The 27,163-nt window shown below is 36.4% G+C and overlaps 1 protein-coding gene across 2 annotated transcripts in view; it reads right to left on the reverse strand.

The window, feature by feature from the left end:
* The window catches only part of STK31 (serine/threonine kinase 31), a 101,148-nt gene that overhangs the window by 47,736 nt on the left and 26,249 nt on the right, over positions 1-27,163 (reverse strand). For both annotated transcript variants that reach the window (XM_069461925.1, XM_069461926.1), the window contains exons 9-10: positions 6,849-6,964; positions 5,285-5,444 (exon numbers count right to left, since the gene is read on the reverse strand). In XM_069461925.1, coding sequence (XP_069318026.1) covers positions 5,285-5,444; positions 6,849-6,964 — 276 coding nt within the window. The remainder of the gene's footprint in view (positions 1-5,284; positions 5,445-6,848; positions 6,965-27,163) is intronic.

A 27,163-nucleotide genomic window follows, 5' to 3' on the forward strand; every position in this document is an offset into this window, starting at 1 on the left:
TTTACATATTGACCTGTACGAAAAAGTGTACTAAAATTTAACATTACATTTTCCAAACATAGTAAAATTCAGCACAAACACTTCTCTCCTTAGATCACCAAAATGACAAAGAACTTTCTTTCCTTTAATTAAAAATAAAACATTTAAGTTCAACAATCCTGCTCTACTAATTTTCATTTTTCCCATTATTTCTACAACAATGAAGTTTTTGTTTTTCTTCGAGAAAATTATACAAGTTCCTATCAATTACACACTGCCTCCTCCTCCTATTCCCATCCCACACTCAACTCGATCTAGTCATCCCTCAAGATACAGTTAAACACCAAGATAAAACCTCCCACTTCAAGCTATACTACAAAGCTGTAGTAACTAAAACAACATGATACTGGCACAAGAACAGAGACACTGACCAATGGAACAGGACTGAGAACCCAGACATAAAACCACCTTCATATAGCCATCTGATCTTTGACAAAGCAGACAAAAGTATACACTGGGGAAAAGAATCCGTATTCAATAAATGGTTCTGGGAAAATTAGATAGCCACATGTAGAAGACTGAAGCAAGATCCACACCTCTCACGAAAATCAACACACGATGGATAACAGATTTAAACCTAAGGCATGAAACCATAAGAATTCTAGAAGAAAGTGTTGGAAAAACTCTTATAGACATCAGCCTACGCAAAGAATTTATGAAGAAGACCTCAAAGGCAATCACAGCAACAACAAAAATAAATCAATGGGACCTGATCACATTAAAAAGCTTCTACACAGCCAAGGAAACTATCATTAGAGCAAATAGACAATCTACTGAATGGGACAAAATATTTGCATGCTATACATTTGATAAGGGGCTGATAACTAGAATCTATATAGAACTCAGGAAAATCAGCAAGAAAAAAACAACCCCATTAAAATGTGGGCAAAGGACATGAACAGAAACTTTTCAAAAGAAGACAGACTAATGGTCAACAAACATAAAAAAATCAACATCTCTAATCATCAGGGAAATGCAAATCAAAACCACAATGACATTATCATTTAACTCCAGTGAGAATGGCTTTTATCAAAAAGTCCCAAATCAACAAATGTTGGTGGGGATGTGGAGAGATAGGAACACTCATACACTACTGGTGGGACTGAGAAGTAGTATAACCTCTATGGAAAGTAGTACAGAGATACCTCAAAGAACTAAAAGTACAACTACCATTTGATCCAGCAATCCCACCCCACTACTGGGTATCTACCCAAAGGAAAAAAAGACATTCTATAAAGAAGACATCTGTACTCTATAGCAGCACAATTCACAATGGGAAAGATGTGGAAACAACCCAAGTGCTCGTCAATACATGAGTGGATTAATGAAATATGGTATATATATACCATGGAGTACTACTCAGCCATAAAAAAAGTGGTGAACAACCCCTTGTATTATCCTGGATGGAGATGGAGCCCATTCTTCTCAGTGAAGTATCACAAGAATAGAAAAACAAACACCATACGTACTCACCATTAAATTGGTACCAGTTGAACACTAATGTGCACATTAAGTAATATACATATGCTGTCGGGCAGTGGGGAGGGGGGAGGAGGGGATGGATAAATTCATACCTAATAGATACAGTGTGTGCTCTCTGAGGGATGGGCATGCTTGTATTTTTGACTCAGGTGGTGCAAAGAATTTATGTAACCAAAGCATTTGTACCTCCGTAATACTCAGAAATTTAAAAAAAAAATTAAAACAAAATGAACTGAAATAAAATAAGAAAAACCACATAGAAGTTAAGGAAAAAAAGTAAATTCCTACAAATCATTAAGAAAAAGATAGACAACTCTATTGAAAAATGGGCCAAAAACTTCACAAAATATGATACCAAACAGCTTAACATCATTATTAATTGAGGAAATGGAAAATAAAATCACACCTCCCGTTCCCCCATTTCTGAATGGCTAAAGTAAAGAGGTACAGGGAATACCAAGTATAGAATATGGAACAGTGGGGGCTCTCATACCCTGCTTGGGGCATCTACCTAAGCAGATCATATATGTTCTTTATAACCCAACAATTCTACTATCGGGGTATACCAACAGAAATGCACACATATATGCACCAAAAGGCATGTAGAACAATCTTTATATCAGCATGATTTTTAATAGATCAAAACTATAAACAGTAGAATGAATACTATACAGCCATGAAAATGAATTTCTGCTGTATATGGTAACATGGAGGAATTTCACAAACATACTGTTGATTGAAACGAGTCAGTCACAAAATAATATATACTGTATGATTCCTTGGGTATAAAGTTTGAAAATAGTCAAACCTAATTTATGGTATTAGAAATTGGAATATAGGTTACCTTTGAGTAGGAATTAATGATTACACACTTATGATTTGTGCACCTTTCTGTATATTACACTTCAATTAAAATTAAAATCTTACTTAAAAATAAATTTTCCCATAACTATCTGCACAACTGAAAATTAAAAAAAAAAAATTACCTCCAATTAGCCCAAGAGGCTATGTTTGGAAACATGTATGTGAAAGACATCCAAGAACCCTATCCATCATATCCATTACAGTATTTACCACTCTGTATTGAAACTATCCATTAATATATTCATCCTGTACCCAAGAAAGATAGAAATGATGTCTTTAAAAATTCATATCTCCATTACCTATAACGGTGTCTAGTATATACACTTAAAAGCCTGAATTTTACAATATCTTTTCTTGCTTAAGCTCAGACCATTTTATAACTAAAAATTTTTTTAAAAAACCTCAAGTAAAGCTTATTTCTTTCATCAAGAAACAAAAACACATGGCAGTCAAGTTAAGGAACTATGCAAAATACATAAATGAAAGTAGCAATTCTAAAACCCAAATTAAGTACAATAAGGGAAATAAAATGGCAACTTCATTTGAGTGGCAGTTATTACCGTGTATTTATCCAACAGTCTACTCTTCAATCTATCAAATGAACTTTTAAGTCCTAAACAAGAGCAGCAGTAGAAACAAATATCTGCTTTAGAAAAAAGTCATATTTGTACACTAGAATATGAAGTCCTAAAGCTATTAATACATATTAAGCCCTCTCCCTCTCCATCCTGAATCACTTTCCTATGCTCAAACCATAAAAACAAAACTTAAAAATGCAATTCTTTTTCATCTTACTACATGAAAATACATGAAGAAGTATTTTAATATTGATAGTGTGGTTTAAATGGAAAGAGAATATACTTTGTAGTCAGACATGCTTGGGTTCAAATTCCATATTAACATTTAGGACTATATAATCTTGAGTAATTTCCTTAACCTTCGTGAGCTTGTTTCCTCACTTATACAATGGGAGCAAAAATGCCCCTTTTTAAAGTTATTGTTAAGAAAAAAATTATAAAGTACCTATAATATCGCCTGTGTTTCATAGAGATTAAAACGTTATCTACAACACCTGACACATATTATATGCTCATTAAAGTTTGTTGAATTGATATGCAAAAAAATTATTAATTCTGGCCAGGCACAGTGGCTCATGCCTGTAACCGTAGCACTCTGGGAGGCCACGATGGATGATCGCTTGAGGCCAGGAGTTTGAGACCAGCCTGAGCAATATAGCAAGACCCTGTTTCTACAAAAAATAGAAAAATTAGCCAGACATGGTGTCAGGTGCCTGTAGCCCCACCTACTCAGGAGACTGAGGCAGGAGGACTGCTTGAGCCCAGGAATGTGAGGCTGGGTGAGCTGTGATGACGCCACTGTACTCTAGCCTGGACAATTAGAGTAAGACCCTGTCTCAAAAACAAATTAAAGTTAAATTTTAAAAATAAATAAAAGATTATTAATTCTGCTGTCACTTTTTTTTCTTTCACAATCAGAAGCAGCCAGTTAGGATCTAATATGTAAAATAACCAAAATCTAATCCTTTCTCCTAACTAAACATTCCTGGCATTTCCAAAGGCCTAGTTATCCTTCTCACATTTCTCATTCAGAGCCAGTTAGGTTGCCAACTGATCAACCTAGGTACGACCAGGGAGTAAGATTTTCAGGGTATAATCCACAGAGGCAGAAACGACCAATACGTATGATGGTACAAGTCCAAACACACAAGTATAAAGCTCATAGGCCCTACGGAAAGCTAAAATGGTTGTGGGTGTTTCTTTAAAGGAAAACAAGGAGTTCTGTTCAGCTTAAAATAATAAACTAAAGAAAACTGCAACAGGAAATAAACATACTTGTACCTTAACTAATAAAGAATTCATACAAAGTATTTCATTTTGATATCCCTCCCCAACACACACAAACAACTACCTCTGAACAATAGGTGGCTAAGACTACATTTAGTAGTAAGGCAGAGCCCAATCCTGCCACATAAAACACACCACTCAGACCAGAAGACAAGATCCACATTAGCAAGCATAGTAACCACCCTGGTTTACAAGCTTAATATTAAATACTCCCCAAAAGCCAGTACCTTTTTTTTTTTTTTTTTTTTTTGAGACAAAGTCTCACTCTGTTGCCCAGGCTAGGATGCCATGGTGTCAGCCTAGCTCACAGCAACCTCAAACTCCTGGGCTCAAGCAATCCTTCTGCCTCAGCCTCCCGAGTAGCTGAGACTACAGGCATGTGCCACCATGCTAATTTTCTGTATAAATTTTAGTTGTCCAGATAATTTCTTTCTATTTTTAGTAGAGATGGGGTCTCGCTCTTGCTCAGGCTGGTCTCGAACTCCTGACCTCGAGCGATCCTCTCCCCTCGGCCTCCGAGAGTGCTAGGATTACAGGTGTGAGCCACCACGCCCAGCCCCCAAAACCCAGTACCTCTTATAACTCCATGAGTATACTTCCAGGTCCCTCAATGGGCATGCCCAGTTTTAAGAGTCCCCATCAATTATCTGTAGTACAAATTCCTCCAGTACAGATGCAATTTGCTAATCAAGAATTATATTTACCATAAATAATGTTGCCTAGTAACAGAGCTGAAATATTTTATCAGATTACCAAGGGAATAAAGAGAGGGAGTTAATGAAAGGTCAAATTCACACGCGAAAAGGGAAAAGACTTTTTTTAACCATCTATCCACAATCATCAATTATCTATCACATCATTCTTATAAGGCAATAAAGGAATCCAATTATTAATATGAAGATACTGTAAAAGTTAAAGATTTTATGCAAATAAAGTATCATTATAACATCTACAGTTCCTCTGCTTTCTCCAAAGATAGTATTTCCTTATGTTCAACAGATAAAAATCGTAATAGAGAAAAATTCTCAACTCACCACATTTTGACAAGTTTGAATCTTCTCCTGAGCCTGATTGTATTCTGCCCAAATTATCTCTAATTCATTCAAAGAAGCTGGGGTAGTAAAGCACTCTTCATCCAACACTTGTATAGCATCTGAAATGTCATTTCCAAAACGAACATTGATGCTCGCACGCCTATTTTAAAAAACAGCAAAAAGGAAAAGGTCAATAAATTAGAAAGTTGATGTGAAAAAAAGTTATACTTAAATAGTAATGATCTAAAAGTTACTACTTACAGTAGTGGCTATGAAGATTTACTTTTAAAACTTTATATAAAATCATTAATTAAAAAACATGTTTGTGGATAGGCTTCTAACTTTATGACAAAAGAATATTTGTGGAGGGGGAAAATATTTGTGAAAAAAAAATTTTTTAAGTCTCTAAAAAGACAACTTCAAAAGTCTGAAAAGTTTAAAATGACATCAAATGGACCTTCAATTTTTGGTCTATAATTAGATTTGTAAATATGTCTTTAAATGAAAGACTCACAATAAAACCAATTTTACCATCGGCTAATTGATATAAACAAAAGTTCCTATGGCATATTTCTGGTCACAAAAACATCACCAACTTCTAAATAAAGACCCAAAACACTTCCAACATTAAAACACTGAAATAAATGTATACTATACACACATTTATAAAAGATTAATAAAAACAAGATAATTATTTACCCAAATTTTTGCGAATCAGTGAGTGACAACAGTCACAGTGGTGGTGGATTAAATCAAGGAATAAATATGATAGAAGAAAAAATTTTAAGAAGGACCTCCTACGACCATGCAGTTCAAAAACAGTAACAAATACGGTGGGCCTGCTGACTGCTTTCATTGTTTATTGTGCATTTGTATGATTACTGTATACTTTATAAATTTTTATAACAATTTGTACTCATTCATGCACTTCATTTTCCAACCCAATTATTCCAACTCAGCATTGCAGATGGCCGAAGCCTACCTTGGCAGCTCAGGGCACAAAGACAGCCCACCCTGGACAGCACACCATTCCATGACAGGGCTCACTCACACACTTAACCACACTCACTTATACTGGGACAATTTAAACACACCAATTCACCTAACATGCACATCTTTGGGACATGGAAGGAAATTGCAGTACTCCAAGAAAACCCAAACAAACTAACTCCACAAATAGTGGCCCCAGCCAGGAATTGATTTTTATACAAAATGACATTGAATGAAACAATATTACTCAAGGACCCACTGTACTCCTGAAAATAACCCCAAGTTGGACATGGTAGTTTTTCCCATCAAACTACCACTTAGAAGTTGTGTTGGTTTTTTAATTTCACTCTCAGAGATGACCACAGGACACTATAGCTCCAAGTAGTGACAAGAGAAAACTGATAAAAACACTATAAAATTCACTCAGAAATAACTGACTTTAGTTTCTCCCTATAAAGCCATAAAAATAAAAAGATTAAATTTCAAAGCAAAAAACGGTGGGCATTCAATATTTAAAAAGCACCAATTAGCAATTATTTTAAAATGTCCTTCTCAAAAATATACTTTTACCTACCTGATTTCTTTCAATATTTCCACCTTAGCTGCCAGATTTTTCATTCTTGTGCCCACACCAATCTTCAGAGTGCTTTCTAAATGTTTGGTCAAATCCATAGCAGCCGCTTTCTCTTGCTAAAACAAACACATCCTAGTAAGACCCAAATAGGAAGCTGTACTTCTGTTATAATTTAAATGATTTTTAGGTATAATTTTAAAAATGTTTTAAAGTTAAAAAATGTTAGGCCGTAAGATAACAAACACTGATTTTCCTACTAGGTGGTATCTGAAAAATATAATCTGTTCCAGTTTTCTGCCTTCATACAGATTAGAGACTGTTATATTACAAAGTCAAACAGAAAGAAAATTTTACATTTTATATCACTGAAAACTTAGATTTTTAAAAAAACAAAGAAAAGATCCCCATAAAAACCAAAGATTCCAAATGATTATCAATGACAATGTCTTTTCTGATGAAGTCTTATGTCATTCTGCATTATAAAGGAGTCAAAAAAAATTTCCTTACCAAAGGTAGATTAAATTCTCTGATTCTAAGTGATATATCAAATATATGTCTACATGATTATTCAAAATAACATACGGATCAGTAATGCAGATAAAGACCTGGCAATTTTATTTTAATTGTACTACAACCAATTATTACATAGTTAAACACAGAACTTTTACTTAACATTTAAACAACATACTCTCCAGTCCTCACATTCTCTCCAATGCTTTAGTAAAATAAAATGAGAGGACCCGGGTATACTGAATGCCTATTAATCGTAGGCTATGCTCAGGTATGCTCATTGCCTTTTGCTCCCATTTGCTGAGTATGATGATCATGAAGAATCAGTTATATTTCTTCCTAAAACTGTTATATCCACTGTACTTGTAACAATTGCTCAAAAAATATGTAAATCTACGAAATAGAAATAGAAAACAAGAAGTTTTTGAATCTTTGAAAACTATGTTTAATACTTTGCTAAGACTCCATAAAAGCAAATTTTAATAGGCATTTCTAATGAATTACCTGTGAATGAGAACTATAACATATTGAAGACAATAATCATTTAAATCTAAAAGAAGTATTAACGCAAATTGTTTCTCAAATGTCTTGAGTTTATTAATCTACTTCTATAAAAAACTAGGAATCAGATGATAAATAATGATTATTGTGTTTAAAACAACAAATAAAACAAACAGAAAAGATAGTAAACTTAAACACAAGCACATCAATAATTATATTAAATAAAAATGAGCTAAGCATTCCAATGAAAAGAAGTGAGATTATCAATCTGGATGAAACAGTCTACACTCAACTCTATGCTGCTTATAAGAAACACTAGATATAAAGAGACAGACAAAAGTTAAAGGATAAAAAGATACACCATGAAAATATGGCCATATTAATGTTAGGAAACATGAACTTCAGGAGTATTCCAAGCAATAAAGATATTTCATAAAGATAAATGGATCAATTCATCAGGACAATACAATTCTAAATGTGTATATGAATAATAACAGAGCCTTACAAAAAATGAGGCAGTTCTGGCGTGGTGGCTCATGCCTATAATCCTAACACTCTGGGAAGCCAAGGCAGGAGGATCACTCTAAGGATCACTCAGGAGTTCGAGACCAGCCTGAGCAAGAGCAAGACCCCGTCTCTACTAAAAATAGAAGGAAATTAGCTGGACAACTAAAATATATATATAGAAAAAATTAGCCGGGCATGGTGGCACCTGCCTGTAGTCCCAGCTACTTGGGAGGTTGAGGCAGGAGGATCGCTTGAGCCCAGGAGTCTGAGGTTGCTGTGAGCTAGGCTGACGCCACGGCACTCTAGCCGGGCAACAGAGTGAGACTCTGTCTCAAAAAAAAAAAAAAGAGGCAAAACGTGACAAATTTGTCACGGAAAAAACAGACAAAGCCACAGAAATATTTGGAGATTTCAATGCTTCTCTCTCAGTAACTAATGGAATAAGTAGATAGAGAATCTGTCAGAATCTAAAAAACTTGCACAGTACCATCAACCAATTCAACCTAACATTTATAAAACATTCCACCCAAAAATTGTAGAATACACATAATTTTTAAGAATGCATGAAACAGGCAGGGCACGGTGGCTCACACCTGTAATCCTAGCACTCTGGGAGGCCGAGATGGGAGGATCGCTCGAGGTCAAGAGTTCGAGACTAGCCTGAGCAAGAGCAAGACCCCGTCTCTACTAAAAAACAGAAAGAAATTAACTGGACAACTAAAAATATATAGAAAAAATTAGCCAGGCATGGTGGTGCATGCCTGTAATCCCAGCTACTCGGGAGGCTGAGGCAGCAGGATTGCTTGAGCCCAGGAGTTTGAGGTTGCTGTGAGCTAGGCTGATGCCACGGCACTCTAGCCCTGTTTCAAAAAAAAAAAAAAAAAAAAAAAGAATGCACAATGAAATATTTCCAAAGATAGACTACATGCTGGGTCCAATACATTTAATAGGTCAGAAACCAAAATAAATAAATAAATAAATAAAGGTCAGAAACCATATAGAGTATGCCCTCTGATATCAAGAAAATTAAATTAGAAATCAGTAACAAAAATATACTGGGGGAACTACTATTTATCCAAAGAAAAGAAAATTAGGGTATCAAAGGGATAACTGCACCCCCATGTTTACTGCAGCACTATTCACAACAGCACATATATGGAATCAACCTAAGTATCCAACAATGGACAAACAGATAAAGAAAATGTGGTATACATACACAATGGAATACTATTGGCCACAAAAAAAGAATAAAACCCTGTCATTTGCAGCAAATTAGATAGAGCTGGGAGTCATTATGTTAAATGAAATAAGCCAGGCACAGTAATGCAAATATTGCATGTTCTCACTCACGTGTGGAAAGCTCAACAAAGTTAATCTCATGGAGGTGGAGAGCAGATTTGTTACCAGTGGCTGGGAAGGATGTGTGGGGGGTGGGAGAATGAAGAGATGTTGGTTAATGGATACAAACATACAGTTAGACAGAAAAAATAAGTGCTAATGTTCAATAACAGAGTAGGATGACTATAGTTAACAAGATTAACATACATTTCACAATAGCTAGAAGAGGTCTTGAAATGTTTGTAACACATAGAAACAATACATGTTTGAGGTAATGGATATCCTAAATACCCTGACTTGATTATTACCAATGCATGTAACAAAATATCACACATACTCCATAAATATGTACAAATATTATGTATCAGTAAGAAAACACATTGGGGGAAAATCTTCCAGTATATGGAAATTAAGCAACACACAAACAGCTTATGATTCAAAAAAACACAAAGAAATTTTTAAAATGTTTAATAAATAATAAAAACACAACATAAAATTTATGAGATGCAAATAAAGCAATGCTTACAGAAATCTTTATCTCTAAACGTATACGTTATAAAAGAACAAAGGATTAAAAACAATGATACGGGGAACTTCTGGTTTCCGGTTTCACATGTGAAGAGCTTGAAGTCACCACTCTATCCTAACAAATAGTAAAAAGTTGAACAAACTGAAAGATGACAGCTCTTCTCAGATCTGTAAGAAAAGGTCACATCTGTAAGGTCAGAGGGCAAACTGCTATCCCTAAGATTAGAGAGACAGAAAGGGATACAGAGAATCACAACATACTGGAGCAGAAACCTCTGCAGGAACAAGTGGGAGGATAGGAAAACCTGAACTATAGCTGACAAACTGCTGGAAAGCTAGGTGTGGACAAGACTGAGAGTTGAAAACTCCAAGGATATCCAGTCATGGAAGGATCCCACACTTTTGAATTTTACCTCCAGGAGCTGGACCAGGTTTCTCACAGTAAATACTATATGAGAGAAAAATTCCCTCATGTTTCCACCAAGGGGAGGGGGAAAAAACCATTTTGTAATACCCCACAGCACTCTGTACTTCTTAACAAGGTCTGCCCTCAGGAGAAACTATTAGGTTATTAAGTATGGAAGGTCCAATTTCCTTAAGTAGTATGTCTGACAATTGATATCTCTGACATTTCACTTTGACACTTCTTGTTTTATTTTTATTGTAAAGGCACATCCTCATTCTTGCAAATGCATATTTTGGCTTGTAATTATCTTTCAAATTTTTTTAGAGCAATTTTTGTGAAACTATGGATAATTCATGTTATTTTTGAATATGAGTTCCATTGTGGAACCAATACAGTGTAGACAGCTCAAAATATCAATGAAGCATTTGGGAAGGATGTGGCTAATGAACGCACAGTACATCCATGGTTTGAGAAGTTCCATTCTGGTGATTTTAATCTTGAAAATGAGCCGTGTGGGTGACCAATGTGGATAATGATGAGCTGAAAGCTGTAGTGGAAGTGAATCCATTTCAACCTACACGTGAATTAGCATTGACATTACTATTTCAACAATATTGGACCATTTGAAACAAATCAGCAAGGTAAAGAAGCTGGACAGATGGGTACCGCATGAATTAAACAAGCATCAGAAGAGAAATCATCTCGAAACTTGCCTTTCTTTGCTGTAATGACATAAAGGCGAACCATTTCTACACCATATTGTTACGTATGATGAAAAATGGATTCTTTTTGACAATCGCAAGCATTTGGCACAACGGTTGGATAAAGATAAAGTGCCAAAGCATAGTCCAAAACCAAATATTCATCAAAAAAAGTTAATGGTGTCTGTTTCGTGATCTGGAGCTTGTCTTATCCATTAAAGCTTCATGAAATCTGGTCAACTGATTACAGCGGATGTCTACTGCAACCAATTGAATGAAATAAGGAGGCTGCTTGTGATTAAGCCCCCAAGATTGGTCAACAGAGACAGGCCAATCCTCTTGCAAGACCACATGTCACAAAAAACAATGCTGCTCAAACTACAGAGGATGGACTTGGAAACTCCTGTCATTCATCATATTCACCAGACCTTGCACCAACTGACTACCACTTCTTCCAGGCTTTGGACCACTTCTTGCAACAAAAGATATTCAATTTTCAACAAGCTGTGGAAAATGCCTTTCATGATTTCATCGCCACTTACTCTCTAGGCTTCTTCACTGCTGGCATAAGCAAGCTACCATTAAGATGGCAAAACTGTGTCAATAGTTTAGGCACATACTTTGATTATACTGCTTCCTGTTTGAGATATAATAAACTAAACTTTTGCTTCAAAATCAGACATTTCATATTTAATGACCTAATAGTTAACCAGAGCCTAACCTGCTGAGGTTTTATCAGAGCCTAACTGACCTGGGGGAAGGAAAACATTGAACTCTATCCAGGTCTAGCCTGCCACATGGGAGATGGTAAATACCCAATTCCATCCCACTCTAGCCTAAGAAAAGAGAAAAAAACTGAGAAACACATGAACTCACAGGTCAAAGGCATAGGCTCACTAAAAGACTGAGACCTAATCATAGCACTATACAACAAATCACATCCCCTACTCTTTACCACTACATTACTAAAGACCTATTTCCAACAGTTCCTGTCATCCAATAAATCATGTACAGCTATCAAGAAAAAGTTATAAGGCATACTAAAGGGCAAAAAATAGTTTAAAGAGAGAATGCATCAGAATCAGTGGAAGGGATATTGGAGTTATCAGAGGAAATTTAAAATAATTATGGTTAATATGCTAAGGGCTCTAAAGGAGAAAGCAGATAGCATGCAAGACGGGCAATGTAAGCAGAGACATGGAAATCCTAAGAAAAACAGAAAGAAATGCTAGAGATCAAAAACACCATAACAGAAATAAAGAATGCTTTTGAGGGGCTTACTTGTAGACTGGACATGGCTGAGAAAAGATATCTTTGAACTTCAGGGTACCTCAACAGAAAGCTTAAAATTGAGAAACAAAGAGAATAAAGACTTAAAAAACAACAAAAGATCCAAGAATTGTGGGACAACTACAAAAGACATAATATATCTATAATGAGAATGCCAGAAAGAAAAAAAGATAGAGGAACAGAAAAAATATTTAAAACAATAACTTAGAATTTTCCCAAATTAATGTCAGACACCAAACCACAGATCCAGGAAATGCGAAGAACAGCAAGAATAAATGCCAAAAAAAATTATACCCAGGCATATCATTTCTAAGCTACAGAAAATCAAAGATAAAGAAAAATCCTGAAAGAAGCCAGAGAGAAAAAAATACCTTACCTATAGAGGAGTAAAGATAAGGATTACAATCAAGATCTCCTCAGAAACCATGCAAGCAAGTAAACAGTGAAGTGAAATATTAACGTGGTAAGTGAAAAAAACCACCAACCTAGAATTCTGTACCCTACAAAATTATCCTTCAAAAGTGAAGATGAAACAAAGACTTTTTAAGATAAACAAAAACTGAGGGAATGTGGTGCCAGTAGACCTTTCTTGCAAGAAATGTTAAATTCTTTAAAGAGAAGAAAAATAATATAGGTCAGAAACTCATATCTACATTAAGAAAAGGAAGAGTATCAAAGAAGGGAGAAAAGAAAGTAAAATAAAAATCTTTATTTTTTTAATTCTCAATTGATCTAACAGATAACAGTTTGTTCAAAATAATAATAGCAACAATGTATCTGATTATGTACACTTATGTATACACATATGTTCTTCTGTATGCTTATATATAAGTGAAATGAAGGACATCAATGATACAAGGGACAGTAGGAATTAATTAGGATTATTGTTAGAAAGTGCTCAAGGTACCTTCTGTGAAGTGGTATAGTGTTACTTGAAAGTGAGCTTGAATTAGTTGTAAATGTATCTTGCAAACTTAGATACCAGTAAAAAAGGTAAAGAAAAAAAAAAAAAAAAGGAAGTATTACCTGATATGCTATGCTAAGAAAGAATCAAAAGAAAACAAAGTTAGCTACACTAATTTCAGACACAGCAGATTTCAAAGCAAGAAAAGTTTTCAGGGACAAAGATAGACAGACATTACATAATGACAAAGGGGTCAATTCTCTGTATGTGCCTAATAAGACAGCATCAAAACATGTGAGTCAAAAACTAACAAAACTGGAAGGAGAACAGATAAATCCACTATTATAGTTGCAGAGGGAAGTAAAGCAGCCTGCTTGGCCAGGATCATGTGGGAGCCTGGAGAGACTCCCCAGTGCAGAGGAAGACTAAGCAAAAGACGCCTCGTGACTCACATTCCCACCATGAACTTCTGCAATCCTAGACACAAGAGAAACAATGGATTCTCGTGGGCCCGTAGACTGAAATAGAGAGCTACATGGAGACCACACAACAGCATTGCTCCAGAGAGGGAGCTTGCACTGAGTTCCACACACTCATGAGTCCTAAGCAGCCACAGCACAGCGCCATTTTGAGACCCCGGCCTCATCAGACTGCATCCCAGTCTGGTGCCCAACAGTCCCTATATTTCCATATCCCTAGAGACACAGTGACATCCTCTGCCTACAGCCACCACTGCTGCTGGCTGCTGCCACCAGGACAGAGGTAGGAGCCACTGCTAGTTACCCCAACACCCCTAGAAGAAGGGTGGCCACATATTTTCATCCACCCTGAGGACAAATTCCACTGCCCACAGCCACCACCATTGCAAACTACCACTACCAGGGCTGAATGCAAGCAAAGCATTCATTTACCAGCTGCCTCCATACAGCTTCTGCCACTGAAAGGAACCCCGCCCTCCCCATAGCAGGGTTATAGGGCAGCCAGTGCTAACTCCACCCAAGCATTCCACGAGGGCCTGGGGACCACTCTGCCTCTGCCTACCACAGCCAGCACCTGCACAAATCATTACAGGGCCTGAGGACAAGTCTGCCCAGCCCAGATCTGCCCCCATACCCAGTGCTTGAGCATGCCATCCAGAGGGCCTGGAGATAACCTACCTTAGTCCACTATCACTGGCACCTGAGCACTCCTCTCAGTGGCCAGAGGTCAGGAACACCCAACCTACTACTACCACCAAAGCTGGCAACCACTCACATGTGCCAACTGTAGGCATGAGGACTAGCCAATCCAGCCCATCACAGCCACCACTAATACCAGCACTGACTGCTTGAGAGCCATACGATATTCTAGCCAAAGCTACTTCTATCACCTACACCATGCCTGCTGCCCAGAGGCCTGAGGACCCACTCGCCCTCCCGGCCCACTATTGGCATCCAAGTAACCCTCGTGGAGACCCAAGAAATGACCCACTTGGACCTGCTAATAGCAGTGCCAATGTATGCTGCCCTAGGACCCAAACACAGGTGCACTCCGCTTGCCACTGGCCACACTGGGGCCCATGGACTGTACTACCTGGTGTCCTCATCCCTGGCAAAACTTCACCACAGCCTCCACTAAAAATCTCATCCTAAGCCACTGGGGAAAGCACAGACACCACAATGCTGGTTACAGACAAAGAAATCATATGGAGACTATACTACTCCATGCACCCAGAATCAAATCCAACCAACACCATAGAAACATCTTCAGGAAAAAGTCCTCCCCTACAAAAGCAAATCCAAAAAATTGGAAGATGAGACTGTTATACTAAAAGCAGATATCAATGTAAGAACAAAAGAAACATGAGAAAGGAAGAAAATATGACACCTCCAAATGAAAAAAATAATTCTCCAGCCAAAGTTTCCATTCAAAAAGAAATTTACCAAATCCCAGAAAAAGAATTCAAACTATTGATATTAAAGAAACTCAGTAAGACACAAGAGAGCACAGTAAAAAAAAAATCAGAAACACAAAACACAACGTGAATGAGAAATTCACTAATAAATATATGTCATAAAAATGAACCAAAAAGATCCTAGAACTGAAGAATTCACTGAATAGAATATAAAATACATTCAAAAGCTTCAACAACAGACTAGATCAAGCTGAAGAAAGAATTGCAGAACTTAAAGACAGGTCTTTTTTTTTGATATATTTTATTTTATTTTTTTGTTTCTCAGCTCATTATGGGGGTACAAAAGTTCAGGCTATACACATTGCCCATGCCTCCCCATCCCCCCGAGTCTGAGCTTCAATTGTGTCCATTCCCTAGACAGTGCACATCACACTCATCATGTAGGTGTGCACCCATCCCCTCCTCCCACCCTATCCTCCCCAGTCAGAACTTCAAGCGTGTCCATTCCCCAGGCAGTGTGCATCGCACTCATCAAGTAGGTATACACCCATCCCTTCCACCCAGCCCCAACCTCTGTTCGATACCCAATTGGTGTTATTCCCAAATGTGCACTCAGGGAAACCAGTTTGCTGGTGAGTACATGTGGTGCTTATTTTTCCATTCTTGGGATAACTTCACTTAACAGAATGGGTTCCAACTCTCTCCAGGAGAACCAAAGAGATGCCATATCGCCATTATTTCTAATAGCTGAGTAATATTCCATGGTATACATATACCACATTTTGCTAATCCATTCATGAATTGATGGGCATTTGGGTTGTTTCCACATCTTTGCGATTGTGAATTGTGCTGCTATAAACATTCGGGTGCAGGTGTCTTTTTTATAGAATGACTTTTGTTCTTCTGGGTAGATGCCCAATAATGGGATTGCTGGATCGAATGGTAAGTCTACTTGAATCTGTTTAAGGTATCTCCATATTGTTTTCCACAAGGGTTGCACTAGCTTACAGTCCCACCAGCAGTGTATGAGTGTTCCTGTCTCTCCGCATTCACGCCAACATGTGTTGTTTTGGGACTTTTTGATAAAGGCCATTCTCACTGGAGTTAAGTGATATCTCATTGTGGTTTTGATTTGCATTTCCCTGATGATTAGAGATGTTGAACACTTTTTCATATGTTTGTTAGCCATTTTTATATCTTCTTTTGAAAAATTTCTATTCATGTCCTTTGCCCACTTTTTGATAGCGTTGTTCGATTTTTTTCTTACTGATTTTCCTGAGTTCTAAATAGATTCTTGTTATCAGTCCTTTATCTGATGTGTAGTATGCGAAAATTTTTTCCCATTCTGTAGGTTGTCTGTTTACTCTCGTGACTGTTTCTTTGGCTGTGCAGAAGCTTTTTAATTTGATCAGGTCCCATTTATTTATTTTTTTGTTGCTGTGATTGCCTTAGGGGTCTTCTTCATAAATTCTTTGCCTAGGCCAATGTCTGTAAGAGTCTTTCCTACATTTTCTTCTAGAATTCTAATAGTTTCCGACCTAAGGTTTAAGTCTGTTAACCACTGTGATTTGATTTTTGTGAGAGGTGAGAGCTGTGTGTCCTGGTTTAGTCTTCTACATGTGGATATCCAGTTTTCTCAGCACCATTTATTAAATAAGGAATCTTTTCCCGAGTATATTTTTGTCTGCTTTGTCAAAGATTAGATGGCTATATGAGAATGGTTTTATATTTGGATTTTCTGTTCTGTTCCACTGGTCTGTGTCCCTGCACTTGTGCCAATACCAGGCAGTTTTAAGAACCACAGCCTTGTAGTATAGTTTGAAGTCTGGCAAATTAATAAGTCCCATTTTGGTTTTGTTGCTTAAGATTGCTTTTGCTAAACGGGGTCTTCTCTGGTTCCATACAAAGCGTAAAATTATTTTTTTCTATATCTGTGAAAAATAGTGTTGGTAATTTAATAGGGATTGCATTGAATCTGTAGATAACTTTGGGCAGTATAGACATTTTAACAATGTTGATTCTACCGATCCATGAGCATGGTATGGTTTTCCACCTATTTACATGTTCTGCGATTTCCTTCCTCAGTGTTTCATAGTTCTCCCTATAGAGGTCCTTTATCTCCTTAGTTAAATATATTCCTAGGTATTTTATTTTCTTTGTTGCTATTTTGAAGGGTATTGAGTCCTTAATTTGGTTCTCTGTTTGACTGTTATTGGCATATATGAATGCCTCTGATTTGTGTGTATTGATTTTGTATCCTGAGACTTTACTGAATTCATTGATCAGTTCCAGGATAGACCGATATCTAGATCTGAAATCGAAACAGCAATAAAAAACCTTCCCAAAAAGAAAAGCCCTGAACCAGATGGGTTCACATCTGAATTTTACCATACCTACAAAGAAGAATTGGTGCCCATCCTACATAAACTATTCTCCAATATAGAGAAGGATGGGATTCTCCCCAACACTTTTTACCAAGCCAACATAATCCTGATACCAAAACCAGGAAAGGATGCAACTAAAACAGAGAACTACAGACCAATTTCTCTTATGAATATAGATGCAAAAATTCTCAATAAAATTCTAGCAAATCAAATCCAAGTGCTTATCAAAAAAATAATCCATCACGACCAAGTGGGCTTCATCCCAGAGATGCAGGGATGGTTTAACATATGCAAATCTATAAATGTAATTCACCACATAAATAGAAGCAAAAATAAAGATCATATGATCCTCTCAATGGATACAGAAAAAGCATTTGACAAAATTCAACACCCTTTTATGATAAGAACACTTAACAAAATAGGCATAGACGGGGCCTATCTAAAAATGATACAAGCCATATATGACAAACCCACAGCCAACATCATACTGAATGGGGAAAAACTGAAAGCATTCCCACTTCGAACTGGAACCAGACAAGGCTGCCTATTGTCCCCATTACTTTTCAACATAGTATTGGAAGTCCTTGCAAGAGCTATCAGGCAAGAGAGCAGAATCAAGGGAGTCCAAATAGGGACAGAAGAGATCAAACTCTCACTCTTTGCTGATGATATGATGTTATATCAAGACAGGTCTTTTAAAATACCATTCAGAAAAAAAAATAAAGAAAAAAGAATGAAAAAGAATATACAAAGGTTACAAGATATATGCGATACCATAATGTGACCAAATATTCTGATTATCAACATTCCAGAAAGTGAAGAGAAAACAAAAGCAATAGAAAAGCTATTTAACAAAACAATAGCTGAAAATTTCCCAAGTCTAGCAAAAGATATAAACATTCAAATACAGGAAGCTCAGAGATCCCCAAACAGGTACCATTCAAAAAAGTCTTCTCCACTGCATATTGTAATCAGAAGTCAAAGACAAAACTGTCAAAAGTCAAAGACAAAGAGAGAATTCTAAAAACAGCAAGAGAAAGGCATCTGTCTGGTTATTTATAAGTGAACTCCAATAAGAATAACAATGGATTTCTCAATAGAAACTTTACAGACCAGGAGAGAATGGGATGATATATTCAAAGTGCTGAAAGAAGAAAACTGCCAGACAAGGATACTATATCCAGCAAAGTTATCCTTCATTTATGAAAGGGAAATAAAGTCTTACCCAGACAAGCAAAAGATAAGGAAATTCAACACCACTAGAATGACCCTACAAGAACTGCTTAAGGGAATCCTACACATGAAAGTGAAAGGATGATATCAACCATCATGAAAACACATGAAAGTATAAAACTTATTGTTAGAGTAAACATGCTAAGAAGGAAAAGAAAGGACTCAAATATTACCCCCCTACAGAAAACCACTAAACCACAATAATGAACAATTAGAGAAAAAGAAAGGAATAAAGGATGTACAAAATAAATCAATTAATAAAATGACAGGAATAAGCCCACACATATCAATAATAATCTCGAATGTAAAGGGAACAAACTTTACACATAAAAGATACATACTAGCTCAACAGATTTTTTTTTTAATGACCCAAATACATGTTGCCTACAGGAAACTCATCTCACCTGTAAAAACACCTAAACTGAAACTAAAGGAACAGAAAAAAGATATTCCATGCAAATAGAAATGAAAAGCAAGCATGACTAGTTATATTTATGTCAGATAACACAGACTTTAAGTCCAAAACAGTAAAAAGAGACAAAGAAGGTCAGTATATGGAAATAAAGGGATTAGTTCACCAAGAGGAATTCCAAATACATATGCACTATCTTCCTCTGCTCTCACACAACAATCATCAACACAAAAGAAGACTTCTGTGACCAAAACTGTCGGTTCTTCCCCACACACCAAGCAATGGACACCAGCTAGGTATCCTCTAATTCAATTCAAACACCATTTACCTGGAGACAACGTTAAGATCTCACAAAGTGAGGGCTCAGTCCCATTCAGACATCAGTCATAAGTCTGGGCCTCTAGGACTTCTCACCAACCAGCTTCCATAACCACCTCTTTGGGTTCAATTAATTTGCTAGAACAGCTCACAGCACTGAGGGAAACATTTACTTACATTTAAGGTTTTTTATAAAGGATATTATAAAGGATAGAGATGCAGAGATGTGTGAGGTAAGATATCGGGGAAAGGATACACAGGTTCCATGCCCTCTGTGGGTGCACCACCCTTCAGGAATCTCCACAGCATCAGCTATCTGGAAGCGCTCAGATGCCTGTCCTCTTGGGTTTTTATGGAGGCTTCATGACAGGCATGATTAATTAAATCACTGGCCATTGGTGAAAACTTGACCTATAGCCCCTCTGCATTCCACATAGGTTGGTGGTCAAGGCTAAAAGTCTCAACCCTCTAATCACGCCTTTGTCTGACCAGCCCAAACCTGGAACTATCAGTAAATATTAGCATAACAAAAGACAGTACTTTGGAGATTCCAAGGATTTCAGGTGTTGTATGCCAGGAAACAGTGACAAATACCAAATATATATTTCATAATGTCACGTACACCCAACACCAGAGCACCCAGGTATATAAAGCAAATATTATTAGATCTAAAGGGAGAAGTAGACTCTAATACAATAATAGTTGAGAACTTCAACACCCTCTCTCAGTATTAGGCAGATCATCTAGACAGAAAATTAGCAAAGAAACATTGTATTTAATCTGCAATTAAAACCAAAGGGGGCCGGGCGCGGTGGCTCACGCCTGTAATCCTAGCACTCTGGGAGGCCGAGGTGGGCGGATCCTTTGAGCTCAGGAGTTCGAGACCAGCCTGAGCAAGAGCGAGACCCCACCTCTACTAAAAATAGAAAGAAATTATATGGACAGCTAAAAATATATATAGAAAAAATTAGCCGGGCATGGTGGCGCATGCCTGTAGTCCCAGCTACTCGGGAGGCTGAGACAGGAGGATCGCTTGAGCTCAGGAGTTTGAGGTTGCTGTGAGCTAGGCTGACGCCACGGCACTCACTCTAGCCTGGGCAACAGAGTGAGACTCTGTCTCAAAAAAAAAAAAAAACCAAAGGGATCTAACAGAAATTTACAGAACTTCTTATCCAGTAGCTACAGAATACACATTCTTATCATCAGCACATGGCACATTCTCCAAGATAGACCATATGTCAGGACACAAAACAGATCTCAACAAAGTTTTAAAAATCAAAAACATATCCAGTCTCTTCTCAGACCACAATGGAATAAAACTAGAAGTCAATAACAAGAGAAACTTTGGAAACTGTACAAATACATAGAAATTACACATCTTCCCAAATGACCACTGGGTCAAGGAATAAATTAAGCAGGAAATTTTAAATTTTCCTCAAACAAATGAAAATCAAAACACCATACAAACCCTATGAGATAAAACAAAAGCAGTGCAAAGAGGCACAGTTATAGCAATCAATTCCCACATCGAAAAATTAGAAAGATTTCAAATAGTCTAATGATTCACTTCAAGAAACTAGAAAAGCAAGGGGAAAAACAAAAATTAGTAAGAGAAATAATAAGCATAACTAAATGAAATAGAGATTTTTAAAAAATAAAAAGGATCAATGAAACAAAAACTTAAGTTTTTGAAAAGATAAACAAAATCAATAAACTGCTGGCTAGATGAACTAAGGGAAAAAAAAAAAGAGAGAGAAGACCCAAATAAAGAGCATCACAAATGAAAAAGGAAACATTACTACAGACACCACAAAAATACTAAAGATCATCCAAGACTATTATAAACAACTACCCTCTAACAAATTGTAAAACTTAGAGGAAACGGATAAATTCCTGGACACATACAACCTACCAAGATTCAATTAGAAAAAAGAGAAAACCTGAACAGACTAATAACAAGTAATAAAACTGAATTAGTAATAAAAATTCTCCCAACAAAACAAAATCCAGGATCAGATGGCTTCACTATCAATTCTACCAAACTTTCAAAGAAGAACTAACACCAATACTCCTCAAATTACTCCAAAAAAATTGTAAAAGGAGGGAATTCTCCCTAATTCATTCTACAAGGCCAGCATTACCCCAACGCCACAACCAGGCAAGGACATAACAAAAAAAAGAAAACCACAAGCCAATATTCCTGATGAACATAAAAGGAAAAATCCTTAACAAAATACTAGCAAACCAAATTCAACAGCATATCAAAAGGATAAAACACTATAATGAAGTGGGATTTACCCCAGGGATGCAAGGATGGTTTAACATACCCAAAACAATAAACATGACCCATCACATCAACAGAATGAAGGAAAAAACTATATGATCATCTCAATAGATGCAGAAAAAGCATTGGTAAAATTCAACATCCCTTCATTATAATAAAACTCCCAACAAACTAGGCATAGAAAAAACACACCTCAACATAATAAAGGCCATATATGACAAACTCACAGCCAACAGCATACTGAATGTGAAAAAGCTGAAAGCCTTTCCTCTAAGTACTGGAACAAGACAGGGAATGCCCACTTTCATCACCCCTATTCAACATAGTACTATAATTTCTAGCCAGAGCAATCAGGTAAGACAAAGAAACAAAAGGCATCCAAATTGGAAAAGAGAAAGTCAAATTATCCCTCTTTGAAGATGATGTGATCTTGTATCTAGAAAAACCTAAAGATTCCACCAAAAAACTCTTAGATCTAATAAATAAATTCAGTAAAGGTGCAGGATACAAAGTCAACAGAAAATCAGTAGCACTTCCCTATAGCAATTATGAACCTGCTAAGAAAGAAATCAAGAAAACAATGTCACTAGTAGGTACAAACAAAATAAAATACCTAGGAATAAATTTAACCAAGTAGGTGAAAGACTCCTACAAGGAAAACTACAAAACACTGATGAAAAAACTGAAGAGGACACAAACAAATGGAAAGACATCCATGCTCATAGATCAGAATAATTAATATCAGTAAAAGGACCATACCTGCCTGAAGCAATCTATAGATCAGATTTAATGCAATCTTTATCAAAATACCAATATCATTTTACATACAATTAGGAAAAACAACCCTAAAATTTGGATGGAACCACATAAAACCCCAAATAGCCCAAGTCATCCTGAGTGAAAAGAACAAAGCTGGAGGCATCATAGCACCTGACTTTAAAATATACTACCAGGCTATCGTAACCAAAACAGCATGGTATTGGTATAAAAACGGACATACAGACCAATGGAATAGAATAAAGAACCCAGAAATAAATCCACCTATTTATTTACAGCCAACAGATTTTCAACAAAGGTGCCAAGAACATACATTGGAGAATGGATACCCTCTTCAATAAATGGTACTGGAAAATTGTATATCCATATGCAAAAGAATAAAACTGGACCCCTATCATTCACCATATACAAAAATCAACTTACGATGGATTAATGACTTAATCATAAGACCCATAACCATAAAACTACTATAAGAAACACTGGGGGCCGGGCATGGTTGCTCACGCCTGTAATCCTAGCACTCAGGGAGGCTGAGGCAGGAGGATCACTTGAGACCAGGAGTCTGAGACCAGCCTGAGCACATCAAGACCCTGTCTCTACAAAAAATAGAAAAATTAACTGGGCATGGCGGCGCACGCCTGTAGTCCCAGCTACTCAGGAGGCTGAGTGAGGCACAAGGATCATTTGAGCCCAGGAGTTTGAGGTTGCAATGAGCTATGATGATGCCACTGCTCTCTAGCTGGGGCAACACAGCAAGACACTGTCTTAAAAAAAAGAAAGAAAGAAAAGAAAAAGAAACATTGGGAAAACATTTCAGGACACTGGTCTAGGCAAAGACTTTTATGGCTAAGACCTCAAAAGCACAGGCAACAGAAACATAAATACACAAATGGGACTAAAACTAAAAAGCTTCTACACAGCAAAAGAAATGATCAACAAAGTGAAGTAACAAGGTTTTGAATGGGAGAAAATATACAGACAATAGAATATTACTTGGCCTTAAAAAAGGAAGGAAATTCTGACACATGCTACAACATGGATGTACTCTGAGGACATTATTCTAAGTGAAATACTCCAGACACAAAATAACAAATACTGTATGATTGCACTTATGTTAGGTATCTAGAGTAGTCAAATTCATAGAGAGAAAAAGTAAATGGTGGTTGTCAAGGGTGGCAGAAGTTGCTATTTAATGAGTATAGAGTTTTAGTTTGCAAGATAAAAAGAGTTCTAGAGATGGATTGCATAGCAAGGTGAATATACTTAATACTACTGACCTGTACATTTAAAAATGGTTAAGATGGTAAATTATATGGTATGCGTATTTTACCAAAATTAAAATTTTTTTAAACTGACAGAACTAAAAGGAGAAATAGACAAATCCACAATTTATAATTGGACACCTCAAAAGCCCTAAGTAACTGAAAAAACCCCTAGACAAAAAGTCAGCAAGGACATAAGAAAATGAAACAATCCCATCAATCAATATAAGATAATCAACACTTATAGAACACGCCACCCAACAATAGCAGATAACACACTTTTTTAAAACACAGATGAGACAATCACCAGACAGACAATATCTTAAAAATTAATTGTAATGAAAGTCCTAGTCAGTGTAATAACACAAGAGAAATAAAAGGCATACAGATTGGAAAGGAGAAAATTAAACTGTTCCTATTAACAGTGACATGATTTTCTTCATAGAAAAATCCCAAGAAATTTACAAAGAAACTATTCAACTAATAAATGAGTTTAGCAAGATCATGAAATACAAGATCTACACAAAATATCAACTTTATTTCTATATACCAGCAATGGCCTACTGGAAACCAAAATTTTGTTAAAGTAATATTCACTATAGTTTCCAATAAATAAAATATTTAGGTAGAACTCTAATAGAACATGTACAAGATCTATATGTTAAAAACTGCAAAACACTAATAAAAGAGATCAAAGAAGACCTAAATAAATGGAGACATACCATGTTGTGAACTGGAAGCCTCAACAGAATTAAGATATCATTTCTAGGCCGGGCGCGGTGGCTCACGCCTGTAATCCTAGCACTCTGGGAGGCCGAGGCGGGTGGATCGCTCGAGGTCAGGAGTTCGAGACCAGCCTGAGCAAGAGCGAGACCCCGTCTCTACTAAAAATAGAAACATTATATGAACAACTAAAACTCTATATAGAAAAAATTAGCCGGGCATAGTGGCGCATGCCTGTAGTCCCAGCTACTCGGGAGGCTGAGGCAGTAGGATCGCTTAAGCCGAGGAGTCTGAGGTTGCTGTGAGCTAAGCTGATGCCACGGCACTCACCCTAGCCTGGGCAACAAAGTGAGACTCTGTCTCAACAAAAAAAAAAGATATCATTTCTCCCTAAATTGATCTCCAAATTTAATACAACTTAAATCACAATCTCAGAAGTTATTCTGTAAATACAAACAAGCTAATCTTAAAATTCACCTGAAAAGGCAAATGGGCTAAAATAGCCAAAAAATCTTAAAAAAAGAAACAAAGTTGAAGCAATCGCATCACATAATTTTAAGGTTATTACAAAACTACAGTAATTAAGAGTGTTGTACTGGCATAAGGATAAACAAAATAGATGGATGGAACAGAACAAAGGGTCTACATAAAACATTTCAGTGGGAAAAGGAGAACTAGATCTACATGGCGAAAAATAACCTTAACCCCGACTTCATATTTATATAGAAATTAATTTCAGATAGGTCATATACCTAAAAACTGTAAAGATTATGAGAGAAAACATAGGATAATACCTTCACCTTGGGAGTAGACAAAGACTTCTCAACTAGGATACAAAAGGCAGTAGCCTACCGACATTTGGCTCTGAGAAGAAAAACCATAAAAACAAAAAAAAAAAAGAAAAAGAAAACAAAAGGCAGTAGCCATAAAAAACTCATAAATTGGATTTTATCAAAATAAAAATCTTCTATACATCAACAGAAATCATTAAGAAAGTAAAAAATCTGGCAACAGACTGGTAGAAAATATTCATAACACATATATCTGACAAAGGATTCATATCTAGACTATATAAAGAACTCCTATAAATCAGTACAAAAAAATCTAAAATCCCAATTTTAAAATATGAGGAAAAGACTTAAACAGGTAGTTGATTAAAGAAAATAGCTCAACAACCAATGAACATAGGAAAAAATCCTCAACATCAATTGTCATCAGGGAAATACAACTTAAAACTACACTGAAATATACTGAAATATAAATGGAATTATACGACACATATTCATTTGTGTCTAGCTTCATTCACATAACATACGTATATAACATCTATCTACGTTATGTATATCAGTATATTGCTGAGTAGCAGTAAAAACCATATCAACTAAAATTAAAAAGAATGATAATATCAAGTGTTGGAGAGAATATGGGCAACTAAAACTCCCATACATTGCCAGTGGAAAATGTAAATGACACAACCACTTGGGAAAATTATTTAGAAGTTTCTAATAAAGCTAAACATATATCTCCACTTTGACCCAGAAATTCCATACCTATAATCTAAGATATGTGAATTCATATGTCCACAAAAAAGACTCATATAAAAATATTCATAAAAATATTAACAATGGCCAAAAACTGGAAATAACAAAATGCCCATCAAGAGAATGAATAAACAAATTGTGACACAATGCAATATGACTCAGCAATAAATAGGATCATATACTGATACACACAACATAGATAGGTCTCATACATATATGTTAAGTGAATAAAGCTAGACACAAATAAATATGTACTGTATAATTCCATTTATAAGAAGTACAGGACCAGGGAAACTAAACCATGGTGACATAAATCAAAATATTGGTTGCCCTGAGTGGCAGGAAGGGGGAGTAGGCTAGAAAGAGACACGAAAGAACTTTCTAGGATTGAAGGAAATGTTTTATATCTTCAGGAGGCAAAGCAGACAACCTGTAATCCACTTACTCTCTTCATGGTAGGGAAGAGAGGAATGCCCCCCAGGGAAAAGAATAAAAATTAGATAATTAGTCTGATCTCCTTAACAACTAGACCTCAAAATAGGACTATTTTCTGAGAGCAAGAGACTTTGTCTCTGAAATGTCCCTTAGTAGTATGTCCCTGACTAAAAGATTAGTCGTAGGGGATAAAGCCCAAGATTTACGGAGTTATGCAGCAGAGCTCTCTAGTGAGTATAGCGTAAGTTACACAACCCTCTGAGGTATAAAATGGAGATGTTTCATAACTGGCATGTGTAAAACTCCACAAATCTTGTAAGACATGTCATCTATTATTCTAAGCCAGAGGTGCATGTCTGCTGTGGGA

Source organism: Eulemur rufifrons, chromosome 29 (genome assembly GCF_041146395.1).
Source record: "Eulemur rufifrons isolate Redbay chromosome 29, OSU_ERuf_1, whole genome shotgun sequence".
NCBI classification, from domain to species: Eukaryota; Metazoa; Chordata; class Mammalia; order Primates; family Lemuridae; genus Eulemur; species Eulemur rufifrons.